We start from the raw sequence: 24,040 nt of genomic DNA on the forward strand, positions 1-24,040 counted from the left end.
TGAGGGAGTTGGTGGAGTCCCCACCTGCACCTGTGGGCATCTGAGCTGCACCTGGGCAGGTAAGGCCTGGAGGTAAGGGGGCAGCTTCCGGTGGCAGGCCTTCCTTTCTGTTTCCTGTGGAGCCCTCGGGTTCCACACCTGGTCCACTCCATCCTTTGGCTTTGAGGCTGCCCCTTGCTGGGCTCACAGCCCCCCAGGAGACAGACACCCCTAAGCTCTGCCGAGAAGTCAGTCCCTGGGAAATGGGTGGGGACACGGGGAGGAAGCATTTATGGGGGCTGCCACCCCTGCTTCTATCTCACTATGTGATCTGGGTGGGAGGAGTGGCTGCTCCCTCTGGGCCTTGGTTTGCCCACCTGTACAGTGGGCTGTGTGAACCCTGAGGGGGAGGCCATCCCAATCTGGGAACAGGAGAGTGAGTCTTCACTTTCATAGTGCCCCCCAACATGCTGGATGACCCAGTCTCTGCCTTCTCCCCCCATGAGCAGCCCTGCCAGATTTGGAGCTGGGGGCCCATTAGATGGAAGAAGAGACTGAGGTTCAGAGGGGTCCCACAGTCAGCCAAGGGGCAGGTCAGGACAGAGCCCTAGCCCGGGGGATGGAAGCCCCATCCACTGTGTCCCCTCCCCCGTTGACTGACCACTGTGTCCAGTGGCCTGACTTTCCCGCAGACACTGGGCTGGATCCATGACTCTGGCAGGTCCTCTGCAACTCAACCAAGAATCAGGACAGCCAAGCACCTGGGACACCCACCACCCTTTTGGAGCCTCCGTGCCTCCCTCTGTCAGTGGGGCCTGGGCCCTGCCCATCCCAACGCTTTCTGGCGCCTTTATGTCCTCATTTGGCCCTTTATGTAGAAGTGGGCTGGGGGCATCTCCCAGCCCTGTGATGTCCCCATTTCCCGGAGGAGGAAAGAGAGGCTCAGAATGGTTAAGTGGGATTTGAACCCAGGCCCAGCTGAACACCCCCAGAGACTAGGAAGCTGGGCTGGTCTCAGAAAGGAGCTCTCTGGGGAAATGGCCCCAAAGGGTGGGTTAAGCCAGGTGGCACAGTGGGGGTTTGGACTTGAACACCCCCCCCCCCCCGCCTCTGAGAAACAGCAGCTGGTTCGTGGACCAGCCATGTGACCCCAGGCAAGGGACAGCCCCTCTCTGAGCTATGCTGAGAGGTGATGGGAAAGCCAGAGGGCAGCTAGAAGGTTTCTGGGTGAGTTCTGGCTGCAACTATGTGGGCTGGGGGCCCCTGGGGCCCGAGGCCATGCATCGTGGGCGTGGCGCCTGCCCTCTACTCTGTGGTGTCGTCTTTCTCCTCCTCCTCTGGACTTTGTTTCTTGAGCCCAGGTGGGGCCTGGGAGGAGGGGGTGCACCTGCTTCACGGGGCGGGGCTGTGTCCCCTGGCAACCTGGGGCAGGGCAGGGCTGGGAGGCCCCTGTGCAGTCCACAGAGTCAGAGCCAGGCTTGGAGGCTGCTGGGGCTCAGAGCCGAGAGGTGAGTCTTGGGAAATGGGGGGACAGGATGGATGCAACGCTTGGGCGGGCGGGGGTCCTGAGTGGGGTGGGCTCTGCTTTTGGCATGGGGGTTTGTGTGCCAGCGGTACCATCTGCTCACCGGCGGGGCCTTCAGGGTACAGGGAGGGAGCCCCCAGCCCCACCCTCAGCCCCCTCCAGACTCAGTGGGGTCCCAGGGGCTGGCAGGGGCCTCCACTCGCTCTGTACCCGCTGGCTGGCTCTGAGGCCAGGTCTGTGCCCTTCCCACGCTGCACCCGCCCAGGGAAGCAGAGGCCCATCCCTGAACCTTGCCAGGTCCCCAGTCTCCACCCCGGGCTTCAGGACCCCAAATCCAAGGGGCCTTGATCTCCGACCCTCTAAGTGAGGGGCCTGATTGGCACCCCCAGGGCCAGAGGCACAGGGCCCCCCCAACTGGTTCTGGGAATTCTGGAGGTTTCTGGGGAGACGCTTAGCACCAGCCAGAGCCCTGCTTGGGGAGGCCTTGAACAGCTTACAACTCTCCCGTGGGATCGGAGGGCTCATAGGAGGGGGCTCATAGGAGGGGGTTGGGGCAGTCAGCGTGGGGAGGTGTCCAGCCTCTGGGAGGGCAGCTGGGATCCTGTGGGGCCGGTTAGGAGACTTGGCCCAGTGTCCAGGTGTGTCCAGGGGTTGGGGCTCTGCCAGCCAGGGTCCCGGAGACTGTAGCCCCGAGTGACGGAAGAAGAAGTCCAGGAGCCCATCCCTGCTGTGGGGCCTGCCCTGTCTGAGCCCCAGGCCCCTCCAGCAGGCCTTTGCCCAAGGGCGGGAGGCCAGTTGCGGTGATGAGGAAGCAGGTGTGTGGCACCAGGGACCATAAACCCAGTTTCAGTTTTGGTATCAACAGGGTACAGAGTTGGGGCTGGGGAGGAGCCATCCAGGGGGGCTTCCTGGAGGAGGAGGTGGTGACTACCTGGCTTCAGAACCTGTTGCTCTGTCACTCCCTGGTGTGACCCCTCTCTGGGCCTCGGTTTCCTCTGCTGTATGTGGGGGACAAGAATGGTCCCCTCGTCACAGACTCTTAGGAGAGGCAAAAAAGCTGCCGGTGTGAGATGCCCAATTATGAGGAGCCCCACCAGGAGCTGGGAGGCTCTGAGCGCTATTACTACTCATTTGCACAGAGTCCACAAGGCCTCCAAGAGGGCGTTTCTCCCCTAGGGTTTCTCTGCGCCAGGCACCCACTCAGGCCTTCTTGCTCTTCCCCACACCTGGCGGTGGGGTCAGCAAGGTCCCACTTCACAGACAGAGAGACAGAGGCTTTTCAAGAGGGAATGCCTGCCCCAAGGTCACTTTGAGATCAGTGGTGGATCCAGGTATAAATAATAACATCAGCCACTGCCGTGAAAGCATTTTTCAAGCGCCTACTGTATACCAGGGATAGGGTGCCAAGTCTGCATGGCAGCCCTTCGTGGTGGCAGATGCGTGCTCTGGACTCTACCTACTGTCCAGGTGTGGACACTGAGGTCGGAAGGAAGACTTGCCCAAGGACGCAGGCGAGGGGGACTCCACCCCACTGACCTCAGTGAATCACCCAGAAGGAATGGGCTGAGGAAGGAGTGGTCCCCCACACTGCCCCACCCACCGGGAGACTTGACACCCTCTGGGCGTGCGGTTCTTTTTCCCCGGAATGTGGCTTATAAATCCTGCTGGGTGAGCCTCTGGCCATGCACTAGGCAAATGGGCAAATGGTTCTGCGTCAGTCCTGCCACACCTGCCCTCCGAGGGGAGTTGCAGGGCGCGGGGACCAGACCTGCCATCCAGGGTGGGCTGAGGCTGGAGGGGTGGCCTGGAGGGGCAGCCGGGTTCTGGGCTAGAATGAGCCCAAACCCTGGGCCCTGAGCACCCAGAGTGAGAGTCAGCCACTGTGTACCTGCTGTGTACCAGACTCCGGGCTGCGGGAGGCGGTGCTCACCTGGCCCACTGGGAGGGAGAGAGGGTCCTGGCTGATGGCTTCAGGTGGGAAGTGACAGGCCTTAAATATAACCTTCTCCCTTCAAAGATATGTGCACCCCCAGACACTTTCATCATTGGGAAAGAGGCTCAGTCCTCTTGGCTGGGATTGATTACCCAAGCCTGCTGGTTTCTTAATGTTGTTTTCTTAATTATAGTTTCAATATGTGAAGGATTGCGTGATACTGCATTAGGTATAACATGGTTCCCCAGGATCGATTTTATGTGCTTGATGCCCCTTTTCCAGTTCAGGGAGGGTCTGTGTTTTTCTTTTTAAAACCATGTTTAGCTTTTCCAAGCAAGTTGGTGTAAAAATGCAGCGATGGACCCAATAGCTCTGGTGGCACCAGGGGGCCAAGGCCGGGGACCATGGTTGCTTGAGGAGTTGAGTCCCTTTCCTCAGCTGTAAAAAGGTGGCGCCACACTGTGCCGGGCTGGGTACACACGGGATGATCAGGCCACAGGTTCCGAGGGTGGGGACAATCTGGGGGGGGGGTGCTCCCTGGAGGAGGTGTCCTGTAGGCTGTAGCTAAGAAGGCTGTGGAGGAACAGAAATAAGGGTCCTTCTGGCACAGGGAGGAAGAAGAGGGTCAACCTTGGGGTCTGGTGCCTGCAGAGTTTGGGGGTTTGGCCTGAGGCCGGATGGCGGTCTTGAGAGCCCTGGGCAGGGTGTGAGGGTGCCAGGAGTCACAGAGGTGTGAGAGCAGGTGCCGGGCCTTCACGGCGGCTCCTGGAGCTGTGCTCAGAGGGAGCCGGGACTCTTGGGAGGGGGGCTGGGCCCCCTGGAGCACTGGGTCAGGGTGTCACCCGGCCCAGCGGGACGAGGTCCAAGGCACTCCTTAGCCCAGCCTGGCTTTATGGTGCTGAGGAGGAGGGTTGTCTGGGATGGGACAAGGTGTCCTGCTGGACAGGTGCAGGAGAGAGAACCAGGATGTGGGACCCTGCCCATCACCACCCCTCTCTGGGTCTCAATTTCCCCGCTTGACATCCCCAAGAGAGGGGCAGACCCACTGGGCTCATCTGTAAATGTCAGATGGAAAAAATCACAGAAGGAACCTCAGGGTGTGTGTGTGCCCTGGGAGAGAGGCTGTCCAAGGGTGGCCCTGGGTCTGGAAGCGGTGAACTGGGTGGGAGGCTCACCCGGCAGGGTGTGCAGTGTCCGGCAGAGGAGGTGGGAGGGGTGCCTGCAAATGTTAGACACACAGGGACCGAGTTGTTGGGTCATTACAGGGACACCTAGGGATTCAGGTGTGGCTGGATCCAGGAGCTCAAACAATGTTTTTAGGATGCTGCGTTGGGATTGGGGGTGCTCTTAAGCAAGGTGCATCCACAAGAGGACACATATAGCCCCCCAACAGCTCTCGGCCTCATCCAACCAGCCTAATAAGCCCAGCGGGAAGAGGGTCCAATTTTCCACGTTAATTGCAAAGACCCAGGATTTCACGTCATTGGCCAGGTTAGGTCCCATGTCCATCCCTGAAGCAATCACAGAGGCCAAAGGGTAGAATGTTCTGATTGTCAGGGCTGGGTCACCTACCCTTCCCTGGGTCAATCACAGAGGCCACTTGGCCAGGACTTTGCCCGTGAAGGGAGTGGTATTGCACCTCCCCCCAGGTGCTCTGACCTGGTGACTGACATGTCTTTCTCTTCCCTCAGTGAGCCCAGATCGTCTCCACCCTGGGATCCTCTGGTGGGCAGAAACCCCCAGACATGGACCGAGTGACCAGATACCCCATCTTCAGCATCCCCCACTCACCCCGTGTGGCCGGCAAGACCTTCAAAGGCGACACCAGCTACTCGTTTGAGCTGGTGGGCGTGGGGTCCGTGGCCAGAGGCTGGGGCCAGGATGAGCCAGTGGCATGGCCTGCTGACCACGAGGCCTCTCTGGAAACGGTGCAGATGGGGACATCCCTCAGCCTGCGTGGCTTCCCCGGCCGGCTGGCCCCACGGCTGCCCTGCCCAGAGGATGATGAGGAGATGGAGGTGAAGGCCTACCACCTGGAGGCCAGGGACACCCTGCCCTCACGGCCACGTGACCTGGAGTGGGAGCGCCGGCTGGTCATTCAGGACCAGGCGGTCAGGAAGAGCGGCACGGTGGCCATGCTCCATAGCACCCCTGACCACGGGGAGCCCAGGAGCCCCGGCCGACTGCAGTCCATGCCCCTGGAGGAGAACATGATCGACACAGAGCAGATCGACTTCCTGGCGGCCAGGCGGCAGTTCATGAGCCTGGAGCAGACGAACCCTCCATCCGGGGTGGCCCATGCCCGTGCGGGGGTTCCTCAGGACCCCCCACCCGGGGTGGCCCAGATCCCCCCAGCTGGGGCCAGCCAGGCCTCCAAGGCCCTGAACGGGCCACCCCTGGTCAATGGGTGTGTCGTCCCAGTCAAGCCTGAGGCAAAGGAGGTGGTCACGGAAGAGAAGAGGGTCCACGGTTTGCCCACCAGGCCTGGTGCCCAAGCCTTGGACGACCCTGGTTCCTGGTCCCAAGAGGGGTCCCCAGAACCCGCCAAGGAGACGCCCATTGAGCGGGAGATCCGGCTGGCTCAGAAGCGGGAGGCAGACCTCCGGGAGCAGCGGGGACTGCAACGGGCGGCCAGCCAGCAGGAGCTGCTGGAGATCCCGGCCAGGCCGCTGCTGAGCAAGGAGAGCCTGGCCACAGCCCCGCGGCCGCACAGGGGGCGCCCATCGCTCTATGTGCAGCGGGATATGGCCCAGGAGTCGCAGCGCGAGGAGGACCACCGTCGGGAGGGCCTGCAGCTGGGCCGGGCGTCCACATCTGACTGGTTCTCCGAAGGCCCCCAGCCCATTCTCAGGAGAGTCCACAGCTCAGACTCCATCCTCAGCCCGACCCCAGATGCCAGTGCAGCCAGCCCCACACCAGAGGTGAGGAAGGTGAACCGCATCCCACCTGATGCCTACCTGAGCCCCCGGATGCCCCCGGGAGAATCCCCAGCCTTCCACACCTACCGCAAGCCCAGCGGTCTCTCTGCTGATGAGGCCAGGCCTGTGGGCTCTCCGAAGGCCACCGGGTCTCAGAGGCATCCCTCGGGATCCTCTGCAAAACCTTCAAGCACAAAGCAGGAGCCTCCCCGGGGACCCCTGCGTGCCAACAGGGGTGTCGTGCGATGGGAGTACTTCTGCCTGCGTCCCCTGAGGTTCGGGGTCCTGGATGAGCCTGAGAAAGCTGAGGCCCCCCGAGTGTGGGGCTGGGAGGTGGCTGGGGCCCCGGCACTGAGGCTACAGAAGTCCCAGTCGTCAGAGCTGCTGGAGAGGGAGGTGGAGAGTGTCCTGCGCCGGGAACGGGAGGTGGCTGACGAGCGGCGGAGCGCTCTGTACCCTGAGGTCTTCTCCCCACCTCCGGACGACTGCTGTGACCTAGATTCCAGGAGCTCTTCCGGCGCATCTGGTGAGGCAGGGTCCTGGGAAGGGCTGCTTTGCTCGGAGTCTCAAAGGTTGGAGCAGAGGAGGGTGGCATGAGGAGTGTGAGGATGCCAGGAGAGGCTAGGGGTGGGGGGACATCTGGGGCACTTTGTCTACTGCCCCAGTTGGCTGGTCTGTCTGCTTAAGCAGTAGCTTTTGGAGAAATAACTTTGCCTTGGGTTTTTTGCTTTATGCATTTGGACACTTTGTTGTTAGGTGCATTAAGGTTTACAGATGTCCTAGCCTCTTGGTCAACTGCTCCTTTTTGTCAAGGTAAAATATCCCCCGTGTGACTTTTAATGTTTTTCTCCTTGTATGGTCAGTTCATCTGTGGATCCAGTTTCCCCTGACTGGCTATTTCGGTCAATCTGTCTATCAGTTTTTGCAACCTGCTGTCTGCTCTGTCTGTCCATTCACCCATCTCCTTAACTGGTCCAGCCTCTTAGCCAGACTCTGTGTCTCTTGGACTGGGGTCTGACAAATTTTCTGCCCTCCGGAGACTCTGGGATCCTCCCTGATGCCCTTTCCTTCCTCCCCCACCCCAGGCATCACAGGCAGCTACTCGGTGTCTGAGTCACACTTTTTCACCCCCATCCACCTGCACTCGGGCCTGATGTGGACGGAAGAGGCCTCAGCTGAGGACGCTCCTAGGGAGAGAAAGAAGAATGAACAGTGGGTGAGTCTCGAGCCCTGCCATGCACTTGGAGGCCTGGCCAAGGTCTGACACTCCCTATTAGGGCCAGGGAAGGTGAAGCAAGGCTCAAGTGTGACCTGGGTTTGACACCTGCCTCCCTCACTGCCCTGCCAGTGACTGTGCCCCTGTGTCCCCCACACGTGTGGTGCACAGTGGGTAAACTGGGCCTCTCTTCATGTCTGGGCCACATAAGCAGGGTCCCCACCATGAGGTTGTCCCCCTGAGCCAAAGGCTGAGAGCCAGCTTTGCTTGGAGGAGGAGAGCTGTGGCAATCTATCAAAATCATCCTTGTTATTTTCAGGCGTTTATTACCATCATTGTTATTTCTGATTATTATCCACACCTCATGAGGGATGTCTCAGAGCTCAACTTCCCTGGATATCTTCTTGATTGATAGTGTGTGCCTGAGGTGGATTTTTCTGTGACCTGCTTTCTTTTTTTTTTTTTTTTGCGGTACGCGGGCCTCTCACTGTTGTGGCCTCTCCTGTTGCGGAGCACAGGCTCCGGACGCGCAGGCTCAGCAGCCATGGCTCACGGGCCCAGCCACTCCGCGACATGTGGGATCTTCCCGGACCGGGGCACGAACCCGTGTCCGCTGCATCAGCAGGCGGACTCTCAACCACTGTGCCACCAGGGAAGCCCTGTGACCTGCTTTTGATGCCTGTCATGAGCACAGATTGTGGAAAGAGTTTCCATGTGCCTCCTCTTTGCCAGATGGTTTTGGGGCTGACTTGGCCCAAGACAGGGGCATTTTCTTTGAGGGAGGCATTTCATCTGAGACATGTAGAAGGCCAGCTACCTCTGTGGATCTGTGGAATACATTCGTGACCCTCTTTGAGCTGAGTCCAAAATGCCAGACTCGGGCATTTCCCTGCTGTGGAGCTCAGCATGAGTTAACACATTCCTTGGCACTATTACTAAGAAGTAGAGGGTCTGGAACGGAGGAGGGGATGGTCCTGCTTTACCCCTGCTCTAGGCCTCTCCTATGGGTTAGCAGTGAGGGGAGCTGTTTTGGGGGCGTTAGGACCCTGATGGGGACTTCGTGCCTCCTCTTGCAGGTCTCGGGGGCCACGCGGGTAACCCGCCACAAGAACTCCATGGCGGAGTGCTGGGAAACCCGGATCTACGCCAGCGAGGATGAGGATTGAGCCTGGGGCCGGGCGCCCACCCCCTGCCCCGCCCTGCCCTGGCCCTGTGGGAACTGCGGACCGTCCTGAGCCCCCGCCTTAAGACATAGGTTCCTGTTTAAATCCAGATCCGAGAACCACAAATCTCATGCTGCCAAGGCCAAGGTGGATGCACTTTTGGGCTTGAGGGTTTTCTTTTCTGCTTTTCTTTTCCTGCAGGAATCGTTGTGCTTTCTGGGTCTAAGGCTGGGGATGACTCCTTCTGTCCCTGTGATGTTGCCAAATGCTGCTGGGTCCAGGGAAGAAGGAGACCAAATCCCCCACCTCCAGATGTAATTGTTCCCGCCAGTCTGAGAGGGGAGACGCTCGACCCCTTCCTCTGGGACATCCCAATCTAACAAGGGAGACCTTCCCTGCTCCAGCCCTGGGAAACCTCCAGTCTGAGGGCCAGCCCCGGGCAGAGAAAAAGGGCTCGACTTGGGGTCTGAAGGGGGTCCTTCTATCCCCCCATGAAATAAAGCGGCTGTGGGCCCATCCCCTGCCTGGTGTGGTCGGCCGCCCTGGACCTCTCCCTCCCCCTCTGCCTGCTTCACTTCTCTGGGGGACGTCACTGCCCCCAGGGCTGCTGCTTCCTGCCTCTGCCCCTGACCCACCCAGGCTGTCCCCCACATCCCTGAGTGTGGCATACAGAAGGTACTCAAGCAGTGCTTGTTCAGTGAGCGAGTGACCGTCTCAGTTCTCCCACGTGGCCCGTCAGTCATGCTCAGAGCACTTATTAAGCGCTTGCTGAGTCCCCAGCCCTTCTGGCTTCAGGGGCAGTTGGAGGGGTCTTTAGTTAGGCTCTGCGTGTGTACCAGGGGCACAACCCCCGCAGAGAAGATCATTCTGGGCAAGGCCATGGGAAGCGGACTCAAACCTGGCTCTGCTGCCCCTCTGTGTGGCCAAGGGGCCCCTCCACCTGCCCTGCCTCTGTTTCCCCCCACACACCCATGGGGATGGGGATGGGACCCCTGGCCTTGACCCCAGAATGACCCCGATGGCAGCCCCCTCCTCCCACCAGCCTGGGCCTCCAGAGGCTAGGAGCAACTGGTGGCACCCAGCCAGCAGGGCCTGTCCCCTCCTGCTGCCCCCGGCCCCTCTCCTCCTTAAAACTCCTTCCCCTGCAGTCACCGCAGGGAAAACAGCCACAGCTATTCTAAGAGCTGCATCTTGAAAGCGGCCCACGCGGGCCAGGGAGGATCTGTGGCCTGAAATAGCCGAGGCTGCGGGTCTCCAAGGGCGCCCGGGGCAGGGGTAGCTGAGGTCGAGGGGGGCTGCTTCGGGCAGAACAGGCTATCTGAGGAAGGAGGGCATCAGTCCTCAGGGGGAGCACCTGGGCCCGGCAGCATGCCCCTCGGTGGCCAAGGTCAGCTCTTCTCTGGGGTTCTAGCCCCAGGAATCAAATGTGGGCCCCCGCCCTTCAGGAAAGAAGTTTTGGGGCTTTAGATACAACCTGCCTGAGTCTCGCCAGGTCCTCCCCCATGTCCCACCACATCCTCACCCTGGTGTCCATGGGTCGGTCCCCCTGGTCCCCCTGCTCTGAGGATGTGTCTCCTGGGGTGACTGCAACAAGTCATCGTGAACAGGGGGCTTAAACCAGCACAGATTGGTTCTCTGACAGTCCTGGAGGTCAGGAGTCTGACTCGGGTCTCACGAGGCTAAATCCAGGCGAGGGCAGGGCCAGTCCTTCCGGAGGCTCCAGGGCAGCATCGGTTCCCGCCTTTTCCAGCTTCCAGAGGCGCCGCATCCCTGGCTCGCGGCCCCTCCTGCATCCTCACAGCCAGCAGCGCAGCATCTCCCGTCTCCCTCTGCCTCTGACCGCCCCCCCGCCACCTCCCTCTTATAAGGACCCTGGGATGACGCTGGGCCCCCGGGAATTCAGGGTCCTCCCCATCTCAGGGGCCTTGATCCCACCTGCAAAGTCTCCTCTGCCCCATGACACGTCTGCAGTTCCCGGGACCAGGACGGGGACGTCATGGGGCCGTTATTCTGCTGACCAGACACAGAAGGACACACACTGTCTGATTCCACTCACAGGAGGTCCTGGAGGAGTCAGATCCATAGAGGCAGGAAGTAGATGGTGGGGGCCAGGGGCCAGGGGAAGGGGTGGGGAGTTAGAGTTTCATGGGGACAGAGCTTCAGTTTGGGAAGATGAGAAAGTTCTGGAGATGATGGTGGAGATGGTTGCACACTGTGAATGTGCTTAATGCCACCGAGCTGTGCGCTTGAAAATGGTTAAGGTGGTGAATTTTATGTTCTGTGTATTTTACCACGAGTTTTTGAAAAAAGAGAGAGAAAAGTATTCTCTCTCTTGAAGACCTCAGAAGGCCCTTGGGAACAATCCAGGAACGATCCACTTACTGGCTAAAAAACATGAGGAGTGTCCTGAAAAGTGCAGTGTCCTTGAAATCCTTGATTCAATGAGGCTGGTGGGAAGGTCTTGTTTTGATGATTCACTTTTCGTTTAATTCTTCTCACCGGCCTCTGCCCTTAAGGAACGAAGAGAGAATTCTATCCACCTGCCAGGCTGCCGTCCCACAAGGCTCTGGGCGAGAGGTTTAAATGAATTCTTAGCGCAATTCCCAAGGGAGGGAGGGTCTGTCTGGATGGGGGCCGAAGTGGGGACAGAGCCTGGGTCTGCGGGTCCCGCGGCCGCTCAGTCTTTCCTGGTTTCCTCCCAGCTTGGGGTATATGATCCGGGGAGGGAGGGAGTTTTCTCAAAGGCCATTAGAAAGGCTGAAACACAAGCCGAGTTTCCAACTGAAAAGCCAGAACCCTTGTTTGCTCTCAGCATTTTTCACCTTCTCTGGCAGCATCGCTCTTATTTAATTAACTCCTGCGGGACCACGTGAGGATCAGGATCCAGGAGCCGGGCTGCCACTCCGGGCTCTGGTGCTCACTCCCTGTGTGTATCCGTCAACTTCTGCTGTGTGACAACCATCCCAGCCTTCAGTGCTCTAACGGCAGCTGCTACGAGCTCATGATCCTGTGGTCAGCTATGGAGGTGCTGCCTGGTCTGAGGGAACACTGACCCACACGTCTATCGGTCAGGGTGGCAGGGGGAGGGATGGGAGATAACATTCAGACACCCAGTTCCATTTGAAAATCAGGCCAACACTGAATGACTTTTCCAGTATAAGTATATCCCATGCAATATTTGGGACATATTTACGCTAAATAAAAATCACTCATTGTCTCTTTGAAGGTCAAATGTAAGTGGACGTCCTGGGTTTGTATTTGCTGAATCTGGCTGCCCTGGACAGGGCACCACGGCCGGATCTCAGTCAGACTGGCGGGCTCATCCCCAAGGTGCTCACAGAAGCCCCGGGTACAGTAGGAGAGGCAGGTTCCAAAGCACCAGCATTAGCGTGATGCTTGTGTCACACTGGCCACTGTCCCTCTGGCGGCGCCAGGGGTGTGACGAGCCCTGAGTCAGGACAGATGGGGACTGCAAGGCTGGGTGGCAACGGGCACTTCCTCCACCTGGAGGGGCAGGTGGACCTTACATCAGTCACGCTGCCCCTTGGAGGTGACGGGCTGTACGTACTGGGCTGGAAGATGTGCAGACACCCACTTAGCGGCTACAGGGCCAGCTGTGACGCTTGGGACCCCACCGGTGCTCCTGGACAAGCAGGCTCGTGTATGAGGGAGAAAGCGGCAACGCCTCTGTGCCTGACATCCAGAGGAAGTGTCCTCACAGAGTATGGGGCACCCAGTGCCCTCCCAGGAAAGAGGCAGGTCCTGCCCTAGTATAGGGGGAATCCATCCAAGGCCCTGATTGTTGAAGGGACAATGTCCAAGGCAAAAGTCACAGAGAACCCCCCTACTTCTTAGGTCACAGATGTGCCCACGTTCATAAAGGCAGGTCAGAAATAGCACACGTGGACTTCCCTGGTGGCACAGTGGTTAAGAATCTACCTGCCAATGCAGGGGACACGGGTTCGAGCCCTGGTCCAGGAATATCCCACATGCTGTGGAGCAACTAAGCCCGTGCGTCACAACTACTGGGCCTGCGCTCTAGAGCCCGCGAGCCACAACTACAGAGCCCACGTGCCACAACTACTGAAGCCCGCGCACCTAGAGCCCGTGCTCCACAACAAGAGAAGCCACCGCAGTGAGAAGCCCACGCACCGCAATGAAGAGTAGCCCCTGCTTGCCGCAACTAGAGAAAGCCCAATGCAGCAACGAAGACCCAACACAGCCAAAAATAAAATAAATAAATTAAAAAAAATAGCACACGTGAGTCAGCACAGCAGTGAGCTGGCACACAGGGAAGGATGAAGGGAGCTCTTTGGCCTTCCCTGGAAATTTAATTTTCAGTCACTAGGATGTGTGAGTGGGTAGCTTAGAGACTGGGTATTGATTACTGCAGAAAAGGAACTTTGGGCAGATTGGCTGTATTACTTAGCATTTGCTGTGGAACAAACGAACCAACTTAGCTGCTTTAAAAACAGTTATGTATTTCCCCACAGTTTCTGAGGGTCAGAAGGCCAGCACAGTGTGGCTGGGTCCTCTGCTCAGGGTCTCACCGAGCTGCAATCAAGGTGTTGGCTGGGTTGCGTTCTCATCTGTAGACATCTGCTTCCAGGCCCCTTCGGGTGTTGGCAGAAGTACTTTTCTACATTTGTAGGACTAAGGTCCAGTTTCCTTGCTGGCCACCCCAGGTCCCTGCCACACGGCCCCATCCACCAGCAGTTCAGCACATGGCTGTTTGCTGCTCCCCAGACTTTTATGAAAGCCTCACCTGATTAGGCCAGGCCCACCCAGGAAGATCTCTCTTTCAGTCAACTCAAAGTCAGCTGATTTGGGGACCTTAACTGCATCTGAAAAAGCCCTTCACCTTTACCAAATAATGTCTCACCCACACTCAAGGGGGTTACGCACGGTGTGTACACGAGGACAACTCAAAATTCTGGCCATTTTGGGGGGACTTAGCATGGGGTTTAGGGCATGGGCTCTGGTGGGAGAAGTTGGGTCCGAATCTCATCCCCAGCTCCTCATCTTAGCCCTTGACATCTCAAGCGGGCGGCAGGGGGCTGGATTCAGAACACAGGCCTCTCTTGGCCCTCAACATTAAGATTTTTTTTTCTCTTTTAAAGAATTTGCCAATGTTTAAAAATCAGGAGGGCTTCCCTGGTGGCGCAGTGGTTAAGAATCCGCCTGCCAATGCAGGGGACAGGGGTTCGAGCCCTGGCCGGGGAGGATCCCACATGCCGCGGAGCAGCTAAGCCCGTGCGCCACAACTACTGAGCTTGCGCTCTAGAGCTCGTGAGCCACAACTACTGAGCTTGTGTGCCACAACTACTGAGCCCGCGCTCCGCAACAAGAGAGGCCCCCCACTCACTGCATCTAGAGGAAGCCCACGCACAGCAACGAAGACCCAATGCAGCCAAAAGTAAATAAATTTAAAAATAATAATAATAAATTTTTTTGAAAAATCAGGAAATTTTAATAAAAATCTGGATTCCTTGAGAAAGCTGTGCATGGCTGTGGATGGGCAGCTACAAGCAGATCCTGTGGGGAGAACCCCTCCCACTGTGTTTCACCACATCTCTCTTCCACAAGAGAAGAAACTATAATTGGATAAAAATTAGCGAGGGCCTTGCTGAGAGAAGTTTCTTTAAAAATAAATCCTCCTTTACATCTTTTTTAACTTTCCAGTCCCTGCCACGCTCCCCCACTCCATCTGCCTCTCACACAGGGCTATGCCTATACCCAGTGGCAAATTTCCAGGCAGTGCCTTCCAGCAGGACTGAATTTCGGGGTAAAAACGGGGTCTGAGCTCTGAGGCTGTTTGCAGGGCCCCAGCACCCCACTTTTCAAAGGCAGTTGCTGTTGTGAGTTAAATAAGGTCCCCCCCCAAAATTCATGTCCAATGAAAGCTCAGAATGTGACCTCACCTGGGGATTGAGTCGATTGACTAAGGGTCTTTGGATTGCAAGAAAAAAAGGCTGAAGCAAAGTCAACTCAAATTGGCTTTGGTAATACTGGGATCTACTGGTTCATGTAACTGAACAGTCAACGTATGACAGCTTCAGGCTCAGTTAGTTCCAACCCCCAAACAGGGTATTTGGGTCCCTCTTCACTGTTGAGAGCCCCAGGTTCAAGTCCCAGCTCTGCCGGCCTCAGTTTCCTCATCTGTAAGGAGAGGTAGTCTCAGTGACCCCTCCCAAGGTGGGTGGTTATGAGGGTTACCAGGCATCTGGCACACAGTCAGGGCTGCATAAATGTTAGCTCTTGTTGCTATTGACCAAGTAAATAAAGGAATCCTCGCCAGATAATCAGGGACTCAGATGCAACTTCTTGTTATCAAGGCCTAGGGGAGCAAATGCAGGCTGCCACCAGAGGGCGGAAAAACACCAACGACGCAGCACTAGCTTTCACCCAGCACGAGAAACCTGCTTCCCGCTCCTTTAATTGGCTGGCGTTTTCCCAGAATCCCCGAGGGCCCAGACTGGAGAAAACGCAGCCCCCGACCCAGAAAACGCCCCAAGCTGGTGGAGGTAAGAAAGAGCGGTGTGGGCAAAGCAGCACGGAGCCCTATTAGAGGAAAACAGTTGCCTTCTATTTGTGTTTCTATGTAGTTAAAAATCTTTTATTTATTTGTTTCCTGGAACACTAAAGTAGTTGAACAAAGTCGAAAAATTGAAAAGTGGGCATACATTTTATTTACATTCCAAACAGAATTTATGCTTTTGTCCACAGTCCTGTCCCTGCAAACTGTGTTTCCTGCCTTGGTTTCCTGCTTGGGACCAGCTGAGTGTCTGGATAGAAAGTTCATCTGGCAGAGTCTCTGGCATCTCGAGAGAATTCTAGAGACGTCGAGGTAATATTTTGGGGGCTCGTTGGCCAGGTCCCCACTATGGGCACGTCGTCGGGTGGGATTCGGAGCAAGGCAGGGTGCGGTGGGGCCCAGGGGCTTCTGAGAGAGACCCCATGCACTCCTCTCTCCCTCCACAACCTGCTGGGGCTCCGCGTGGCCGAAGGCCAAAGTCCACAGACAGCACAGTCTCCAAGCCATTCGCTCATTCATTCATTCATTCAAGTCTCCAAGTGCTGGTCAGACCAGCGGCAGGAAATCACAGCAGCCTACCTTTGTGTGCTCTTAGGGAAACCGTTCTAAATCATTGCGGTCTTTAGGCCTCGGAAATGGAACCCACCCACTGCTCGCGACCCCCACCCAGGCTGGATTCCAGCACCCCTCCCCCATCCCCCTACCATCGCCCACCCCACATCCTTCACCGTTTCCCCCACCTTCCCCGCCAAACCTTCCCTCTCCGCATCCCCCCCATCCCCCAGCCATTCCTCCAACATATACCCCACCCCACCCACCCCTCCCGGACCCCCGCAGTCGCCCCCCCCGCCCCCCGTCTCCCGGTACCGCCCACGGCCTGTTCTCCCCCGAAGCCGCCAGAGGGCGCCTGTGAGCAGCGAGCGGGACGCGTCCCTGCTCTGCCCGCCGCCCTGGGGGGTCCCGCGTCCCTCCGGGTGAGAGCCGAGCCCTCCGCGCCCCCGGGTCCTGCACGGCCTGCCCTGAGCTCCAGCCGCGTGGGCCTCCTTGTGGGTGTGTGTCCAACACACCCGTCCCGGCGCCTTTGCACATGCCGGGACCCCCAGGTACACTCGTACTCAAATGCCCCTGCACGCGGTTCCTCCCCGCCGCGCGTCTTGCCCCCCGCCACGTGGTATTTGCTCAGTAAATACTGGGTGAACAACTGCGCCCACGGAGGCTGCACCCTGAGCCTGTGAGGCAGGAACAGACGAGGACTCCCAGGCCCAGCGGGAAGCGCCGACAGGACCCTGTCACGCAGCCTGGCTGTCCGAGGCCCCTGGGGGGGGGGGGCGCCAGGCGGCCACGGGCCGGGGGCTGGGGTGGGGAGGGGAGAGCTCCTCTCTGGGCTCAGGTCCCCCGTCTCCTGCGCCGACCTCACGGGGTGAAATGAGGCCATCTGGTCAAGTGCCCAGGTCCTGGCACACAGTAGGTGCTGAATAAATGTCTGCTAGCTGATGCCCGGAGGAGGGGGCTCCCTAGGGCTGCCACCTGCCTGGCCTGAGTCTCCCCCTCGTCTGGTTACGGGAGTCGGGTTCCCAGCCCGCAGCAGGGGGCTGGGCAACGGGGGCACCCCAGTGGCGCAGGCCAGTGGTGGCGGGTTCTGATTTGGAGTACAGGTGACACAGTGCTGGTCCCAGGGGCAGACCAAGGGGAGGCCTGGAAGCTGCTGGGACCCCGCAGCTCTGACACCCCGCCCCCCAGGCTTGGGTTCCAGCCCAGACTCCCTCCTGCTAAGCTGGTCACTTTGGGCACCTTGCTCACCCCCTCTGTGCCTCAGTCTCCTCATCTGGAAAGTGGGTGGGTGGTCATGAGGTGACAGTGTGCCATAGGCTCCCAGAGCTGTGGTGCTGAAAATAACGCACAGGATGCTGGCAGATATGGGCCAGCCCTTGGGAAGGACTCACTGTGATCTGGGCACCGTGCTTCTCAGTGTACAAGCCCCAGCTCTCGGGGTCCTGACAATTATCAGCAAAGCTGATAATTTTAATTTTAAATACTGTCCCCATTGTTTAAAAATTGAGGTAAAATTCACATAACATAAAACTAACCACTCGCCACCTTATACAATTCAGTGTTTTTTTAGTGCATTCACAGGGTTGCATAACCACCACCTCTAATTCCAGAACATTCCATCACCCCAAAAGGATACCCCCGTCCCCATCAGCCCTCACCCCCACCCCTTCTGCCATCCCCTGACAACCCTGAACCCACTCTGTGTCTGTGGATTTGCCTGTTCTGGACGTTTCCCATCAATGGAATCACACACTGTCCTTCGTCTGGTTTCTCGCACTGAGCATCGTGTTCTCAGGGTCCATCACGTTGTGGCGAGTGTCAGTGCTTTTCTCCTTTTCATGGCTGAGTGATGTTCCCGTGTGTGGAGGGACCACATTTGTGTATCCATCATCTGTTGATGGACATTTGGGTTGTTTCCACTCTGACTGTTATGAATCGTTCTCCTATGAACATGCATGTAGTTTTGTGTGTGTGTGTGTATGTATGTATACATTTGGGCATATACCTAGGAGTGGAATTGCTGGATCATACAGTAATTTTATGTTTAACTTTTTGAGGAACCGCTGCCTATTTTCCACAGCTGTTGCACCATTTTACATCCCACCAGCCATGGACAAGTGTCTGATTTCTCCACAGGGAGCTTCTTCTTTTTTTTATTTTTTATTTTATTTTATTTTTTATTTTTTTGCAGTATGCGGGCCTCTCACTGTTGTGGCCTCTCCCGTTGCGGAGCACAGGTTCTGGACGCGCAGTCTCAGCGGCCATGGCTCACAGGCCCAGCCGCTCCGCGGCATGTGGGATCTTCCTGGACCAGGGCACGAACCCGCGTCCCCTACATCGGCAGGCGGACTCTCAACCACTGCGCCACCAGGGAAGCCCCTTCTTTTTTTAAATAAATTTATTTATTTATTAAATTTATTTTTGGCCGCGTTGGGTCTTTGTTGTTGCACGTGGGCTTTCTCCAGTTGTGGCGAGTGGGGGCTACTCTTTGTTGCGGTGCACGGGCTTCTCGTTGCCGTGGCTTCTCTTTGTTGCAGAGCACAGGCTTCAGTAGTTGCAGCACACGGGCTCAGTAGTTGTGACACACGGGCTTAGTTGCTCCATGACATGTGGGATCTTCCCAGACCAGGGATTGAACCCGTGTTCCTTGCATTGGCAGGCAGATTCTTAACGACTGCGCCACCAGGGAAGCCCACTGGGAGCTTCTCATAAAACGAAGCACCCGGCTGGGGAGGTGAGTGGCTCAAGAGGTGGCCTGGAGCTGGTGAGGACTCTTCCTGCCCCACAGGCTGACAGTGGGTCCCCAGGCCTGATCTCTTCTCTCACCCTCAGGCTCCCCATCTGGGCCACGCCATCAGCCTGCCCCATGTCTAGTATCTCGTGGATGAGGCAGGAATTAGTATGGAGAGGAGAGTTGAAGAGGGAGGAGTCTGGGGTCCCGGCTGTGTGGCTTGTAGCTTAGCTTCTCTGAGCTGCAGTTTCCTCATCTGTAAAATGCGACAAGAGGAAAACAGTCTGGACTTTCTTTAAAAAATGATCACGTGGTCCAGCACTTCCACTCCTGGGTACATGCCCCAAAGAACTGCAACAGGTATGTAGACAAACCCTTGTACACACATGTTCACAGCAGCACGATGCACAACAGAGTGGACACAGCTCAGATATCCATCAGCTGATGAATGGACATACCCAATGTGGTCCATCTGTACAATGGAATATTATTTGGCCATTGAAAAATTGAAACACTCTTTCTGAAGAGCCGACCAGATGGCGGAAGTGGAGCAGAAGAAGAAGCGGACCCTCCGCAAGTTCACCTACCGCGGCGTGGACCTCGACCAGCTGCTGGACATGTCCTATGAGCAGCTGATGCAGCTGTACAGCGCGCGGCAGCGGCGGCGGCTGAACCGCGGCCTCCGGAGGAAGCAGCACTCGCTGCTGAAGCGGCTGCGCCAGGCCAAGAAGGAGGCGCCTCCCATGGAGAAGCCTGAGGTGGTGAAGACGCACCTGCGCGACATGATCATCCTGCCCGAGATGGTGGGCAGCATGGTGGGCGTCTACAATGGCAAGACTTTCAACCAGGTGGAAATCAAGGTGCGCGTGGGCTGTGCTGCGCCGGGGTGGGCGGGGCCTGGCCACCCACGCCTGCCTGACCACCCTGCTCCCTTCCTCCTCAGCCTGAGATGATCGGCCACTACCTGGGCGAGTTCTCCATTGCCTACAAGCCTGTGAAGCACGGCCGGCCCGGCATTGGGGCCACCCACTCCTCCCGCTTCATCCCCCTTAAGTAGCCTGCTGGCCAATAAAGGTAGAGACTTGAGTGCGGGGGGTGGGGGGGAAGAAAAATTGAAACACTGATTCTTGCTACAGTGTGGGTGCACCTTGAAAACATAATGTTGAGTGAAAGAAACGAGACACAGAAGGACAAATATTATGAGTCAATTTATATGAAGTCCTTAGAATAGGCAAATTCACAGAGGAAGAAAGTAAATAACGGTCACCAGGGGTTGCAGGAGGAGGGGTGGGGTGACTGCTAATGGGGACGGGGCTTCCTTCTGAGGTGATGAAAGTACTCAGGACTCAGACCGTGGTGATGGTCGCACAACTCTACAAAATGTACTACACATCCCTGGACGGTACACTTTAAAATAATGAATTTTATGGTGTGTGATTACATCTCAAATAAAAGAAGATGCTTCCAGAGCTTTTTCAAAAGCGGCTGCCCCCCTCACCTTCCTGTCGGAGGTATCAGGAAGTTCCTATTGCTCTTGGTCCTGGCCAACACACGGCATTGTCCGTATTTTTGGTTTCAGTGGTTCTCATGGAGTGAGGTGGCCCCTCACTGAGGTCTTACGCTGCAGGCAGGCCACATGGGGTTCAAGCTCATTGGCCATTGGGGTGTCCTTCAGGCCCTGACCTTTGAGGTCTTTGGCCCATTTTTCTTTAGTTGGGTAGTTTAGTTTTTGTCATTGATTTGCAAGAGTTCTTTACATATTGTAGACCCTAGTCCTTTGCTGGATTATACACTGCAAGCATCTTCCCCCACTCTGCGCTTTGCCTTTGACTCTCCTAATGGTGTATTTGGACAGATTCACTTGTTTAAAATAAAAGACTAAATGTTTTAATTAGAAATAAGTTTTATAGGCAAGGAGGCTCAGCGCATGAGTCACCGGGGAGAGTTTACCAACAGTAGCATTAGCTTTTCCACGCAGAGGGCAGAGGGAATGAGATTGGCTTCATTCACAGATGAAGAGACGGAGGTTCCCAGAAGCACCCTGACTCGTCCTGGGTCACCTGGGGCAGCAGCCCCAGCTCTCCGCTCCTGCCCTTGCTTTGGGAGGGATGTTTCCAGAAGACACACCTCCTGGCCCACATGAGGGTATTTCTGAGCAGATTTGCAGGTTTGGCATGAAACCCTCAATTTCAAGTTACAAAACCTCATTTCCCGCCAAGGCAAATAGAAAAGGCTGGGGACGGAGAGGCCACTGTTTATGTCTCATCCACTCTGGCTGGCCACCCTCATAGGTCAGTCATGTAACTACATGGTGTGGAGTGAGGACGTGGCCACACGCAGGGGTTGCAGAGGACCTCGGTCACCTGGCCTGAGCTGGATGCTGCTGCTGGGGCCCATCCCCCGCACGGGGCCTCCATGTCCACCACTGGGTCCTCTTTGCTCGTCCCCTGTGGGGGGGTGCTGGGAGGAGCCAGAGTGGGCAACCAGGAGCCACTGAGTGATGGGCGCCCTGCCTTTCTGGGCATTAAACATTTGGGGTCTGGAAAGTTTGCTCCTGAATATATATACCCAAAATAATTGAAAATAGGTATTCAAAGAAAAACTTGTACACATACGTTCACAGCAGCACCATTCACAACAGCCAAAAGGTGGAAACAACCCAATATCCATCCACAGATGATGAATAAACACAATGTGGTCCCTCCACACACGGGAGCATCATTCAGCCACGAAAAGGTGTGAAGCACTGACACCTGCTACAACGTGGATGGACCCTGAGAACACGATGCTCAGTGAGAGAAGCCGGACACCAAAGGCCACATAGTGTGTGATTCCATTTACGTGAAACGTTCAGAACAGGCAAATCCACAGAGAGAGAGAGAGAGTGGGTTCATGGTTGTCAGGGGCTGGGGAGGGGGCTGGGGAGTGACTGCTGATGAGGATGGGACTTCTTTTTGGGGTGATGGAATGTTCTGGAATTAGAAGTGATGGTTATACAACAGTGTGAATGCACTAAATGCCACTGAATAGTACATTTTAAATGTACAATTTTATGTGAATTTTATCTCAATTAGTGTTTTTTTAATTTTAATTTTAATTTTATATTGGAGTATAGTTGATTTACAAGGTTGTGTTAGTGTCAGGTCAACTCGGCAGGTGTAGAAAGCCTGGGAGGGCGGTCCAGGCCCCACCCCAAGCCTCAGCCTCAGCCCAGGTGCTTCCCAGCCAGACACATCCCCACACCCCCGCAGGGCACCGGTTTTTCCTCCTTTTCTTTCCTTTCTTTCTCTCTCTCTCTCTCTTTTTTATTTGGAGTTCTTATATGTATTTTTAAGCTGCTTTGTCGGGTATGAGTGACTTCAGCTGGGTGCCCACATTGGAAGCGGCCCTGCGATGTTCCCATGGGCCTGCCCGTGACATCATGGTCACAACAGCAGAGCAGAATCAGGACTTTTTTTTTTTTTTGGAAGTTTAGTTGATTGACAATACTGTGTTAGTTTCAGGTGTACAGCAAAGTCATTCAGTTATATATATATTTTTGTTTGTTTTGTTTTTTCAGATTACTTTCCATTTAGGTTATTACAAGGTATTGAATATAGGTCCCTGTGCTTAGAATCGGGATTTTGCAATGCGTCATAGGATAAAACTGCCACACACGTGGCTTAACCAGCCCAGAATCTGCAGTGTCTCCCACCCCCCGCCTGCCTCGGGGCCCTCATCCCCAGGACCCACCGCGGACCTCGGGATCCTTCAAGAATTAATTACGCATTGTACACACGCGAGGGTTTGGATGGACGTAACACACGTGCAGCTATGACTTGCTTTGGTTCTGGTGGCTCTGCTGGCTGCCTCGGGGCTCAGAGCCCTGCTGGAACCGGACCTCCACCTGCCCTTCCCGGGGACGCGCCGGGGAAACCGAGGAGGGGGAGTGAGTGCCTTAGGGCGCTGAATCCTCATGAGACTGTCCATGTAGGGAGGTGGGTGACAGTCTGGTTCCTTGGACGGTGGTAGAGTCACTGGTGGGCAAGAGTCGCTGCAGGGCCTCAGTCCCCCTGGCCAGCGGCCACCGAGCGTTCAATGGGTCCCTGCGGGCACCCCCGGCCTCGTGGCCTCAATGCCGCCCCCCACCCCCAAGCACGGGGCATCCACTCCGTGTCCCTGCCCTCTCCCCCAGGGCTGCCCAGTCGCCCCACAGACCCCGTGGCTGCTGCCTAAGAGTGTTGTGGAAAGGCCGGTCTCCTCGGCGGGGGGATGTCCTCCACTCTGCCTGACCCCTCGCCACAGACGCAGCCCCCCAGGAGCATCCCGCCCCAACCACCTCCCCGCCCCCACCCCCCGTGGCTTCAGTGTGTCTGCCTGTGAAATGGACGGGGTGGAGCTGAGCTGGAGTCCCACCTCCGCTGCTGAGGAGCCAGGAGGGAATGGACCAGGTGGGCACAGGGGAATGGAGGTAGAGTCTGACCTGAGAGGACAGACACTCTGACCGTGGTGGTGACCATCATGTTTGGGGGGGTGGTTCTCACCGTGGGCTCTGGTCTTTATAAACCTCCCTGGAAGACAGGACAGGTCCCCCAGACCGGGAGGAGACCCAGGGGGACCCGGATGCCCGCAGCCCCCAGGGGATCGGGGCTGGGAGGGACAGGGCTCTGCTGGGGGCTCCAGTAAGGGACGCCCTGCCAGGATGGAGGCCCCGCCCCGAGCTTGGGGACGGATGGTTCAGGACAAGGAAAGAGGGAAGCGCAGGACAGCGAGGGGCCCGAAGGGGCGTGGGGGGTGGGAGCAGGTGGGCAGCATCCCACAGGGCATCTGTCCAGAGGCCGGTGGCTGACCCCAGCCCCTCAGAGGGACTAGTGCTGGGGAGGCTGGGGGCTGAGGACCAAAGTGGCCCTGACAACACCCAGGCGGCTGGTCTGAGCGGGATGCCCGGTTCTGAGCCTCGGGAGAGGGTGGCCGGCCGGCACACCAGCCCTATTTATAATGGGAACCCATGGAAAGTTCTCCTGGCTTCACCGAGCTGCTCTCATCAATAAGTCGTTGCCAGGATGAAGATTCCACCCCAGGGAGCAGCCAGGAGGCTCCGCCTCACCCCCTCCAAGCCCTGAACGGGCCTTGGACGTTCAAACTGCTGGCCAGCTGTTCCTCAAAAGGTCAAATGTGGAATTTCCATGCGACCCGGAAGTCTCCCTCCTGGGTGGAAATAAAGTGAAAGCATGAGTCCACACAAATTCACCCACATCCAGAGCAACATCATTCAGTACAGGAAGAGGTGGATGCGCCCAGATGCCCATCCACCAATGACAGGTGATTGCGACGTGGTCCCCCCACACACGGGAACATCACTCAGCCACGAAAAAGAGCAAAGCACTGACACTCGCTGCAACGTGGATGGACCCTGAGAACACGGTGCTCAGTGAGAGAAGCCAGACACAGAAGGCCACACAGGGTCCTTCGATGACTCCATCGATGGGAAACGTCCAAAACAGGCAAA

General features: G+C 56.9%; 2 protein-coding genes across 2 annotated transcripts; both read left to right on the plus strand.

Moving 5' to 3' along the window:
- Positions 1-1,450: 1,450 nt before the first annotated feature.
- On the plus strand, positions 1,451-9,056 carry MISP (mitotic spindle positioning). The gene is made up of 4 exons (XM_082621681.1): positions 1,451-1,487; positions 5,129-6,881; positions 7,441-7,571; positions 8,648-9,056. Exons 2-4 carry the CDS (start codon positions 5,183-5,185, stop codon positions 8,735-8,737), a joined length of 1,920 nt encoding a protein of 639 aa, XP_082477807.1. The 5' UTR covers positions 1,451-1,487; positions 5,129-5,182; the 3' UTR covers positions 8,738-9,056.
- A 10,019-nt stretch (positions 9,057-19,075) lies between these two features.
- Positions 19,076-19,643, plus strand: LOC309804594 (small ribosomal subunit protein uS19-like). The gene is made up of 2 exons (XM_082622012.1): positions 19,076-19,412; positions 19,496-19,643. Exons 1-2 carry the CDS (start codon positions 19,089-19,091, stop codon positions 19,607-19,609), a joined length of 438 nt encoding a protein of 145 aa, XP_082478138.1. The 5' UTR covers positions 19,076-19,088; the 3' UTR covers positions 19,610-19,643.
- Positions 19,644-24,040: the final 4,397 nt, after the last annotated feature.

Source organism: Mesoplodon mirus (assembly GCF_964341445.2).
Source record: "Mesoplodon mirus genome assembly, chromosome: 5".
NCBI lineage: Eukaryota > Metazoa > Chordata > Mammalia > Artiodactyla > Ziphiidae > Mesoplodon > Mesoplodon mirus.

Coding starts and splice junctions, on each gene's coding strand:
- LOC309804594 (XM_082622012.1), top strand. CDS start 19,089: ATGGCGGAAGTGGAGCAGAAGAAGAAGCGGACCCTCCGCAAGTTCACC. Junction 19,413..19,495: donor TCAACCAGGTGGAAATCAAG/GTGCGCGTGGGC, acceptor CTTCCTCCTCAG/CCTGAGATGATCGGCCACTA.
- MISP (XM_082621681.1), top strand. CDS start 5,183: ATGGACCGAGTGACCAGATACCCCATCTTCAGCATCCCCCACTCACCC. Junction 6,882..7,440: donor GAGCTCTTCCGGCGCATCTG/GTGAGGCAGGGT, acceptor CCCCCACCCCAG/GCATCACAGGCAGCTACTCG. Junction 7,572..8,647: donor GAAAGAAGAATGAACAGTGG/GTGAGTCTCGAG, acceptor CTCCTCTTGCAG/GTCTCGGGGGCCACGCGGGT.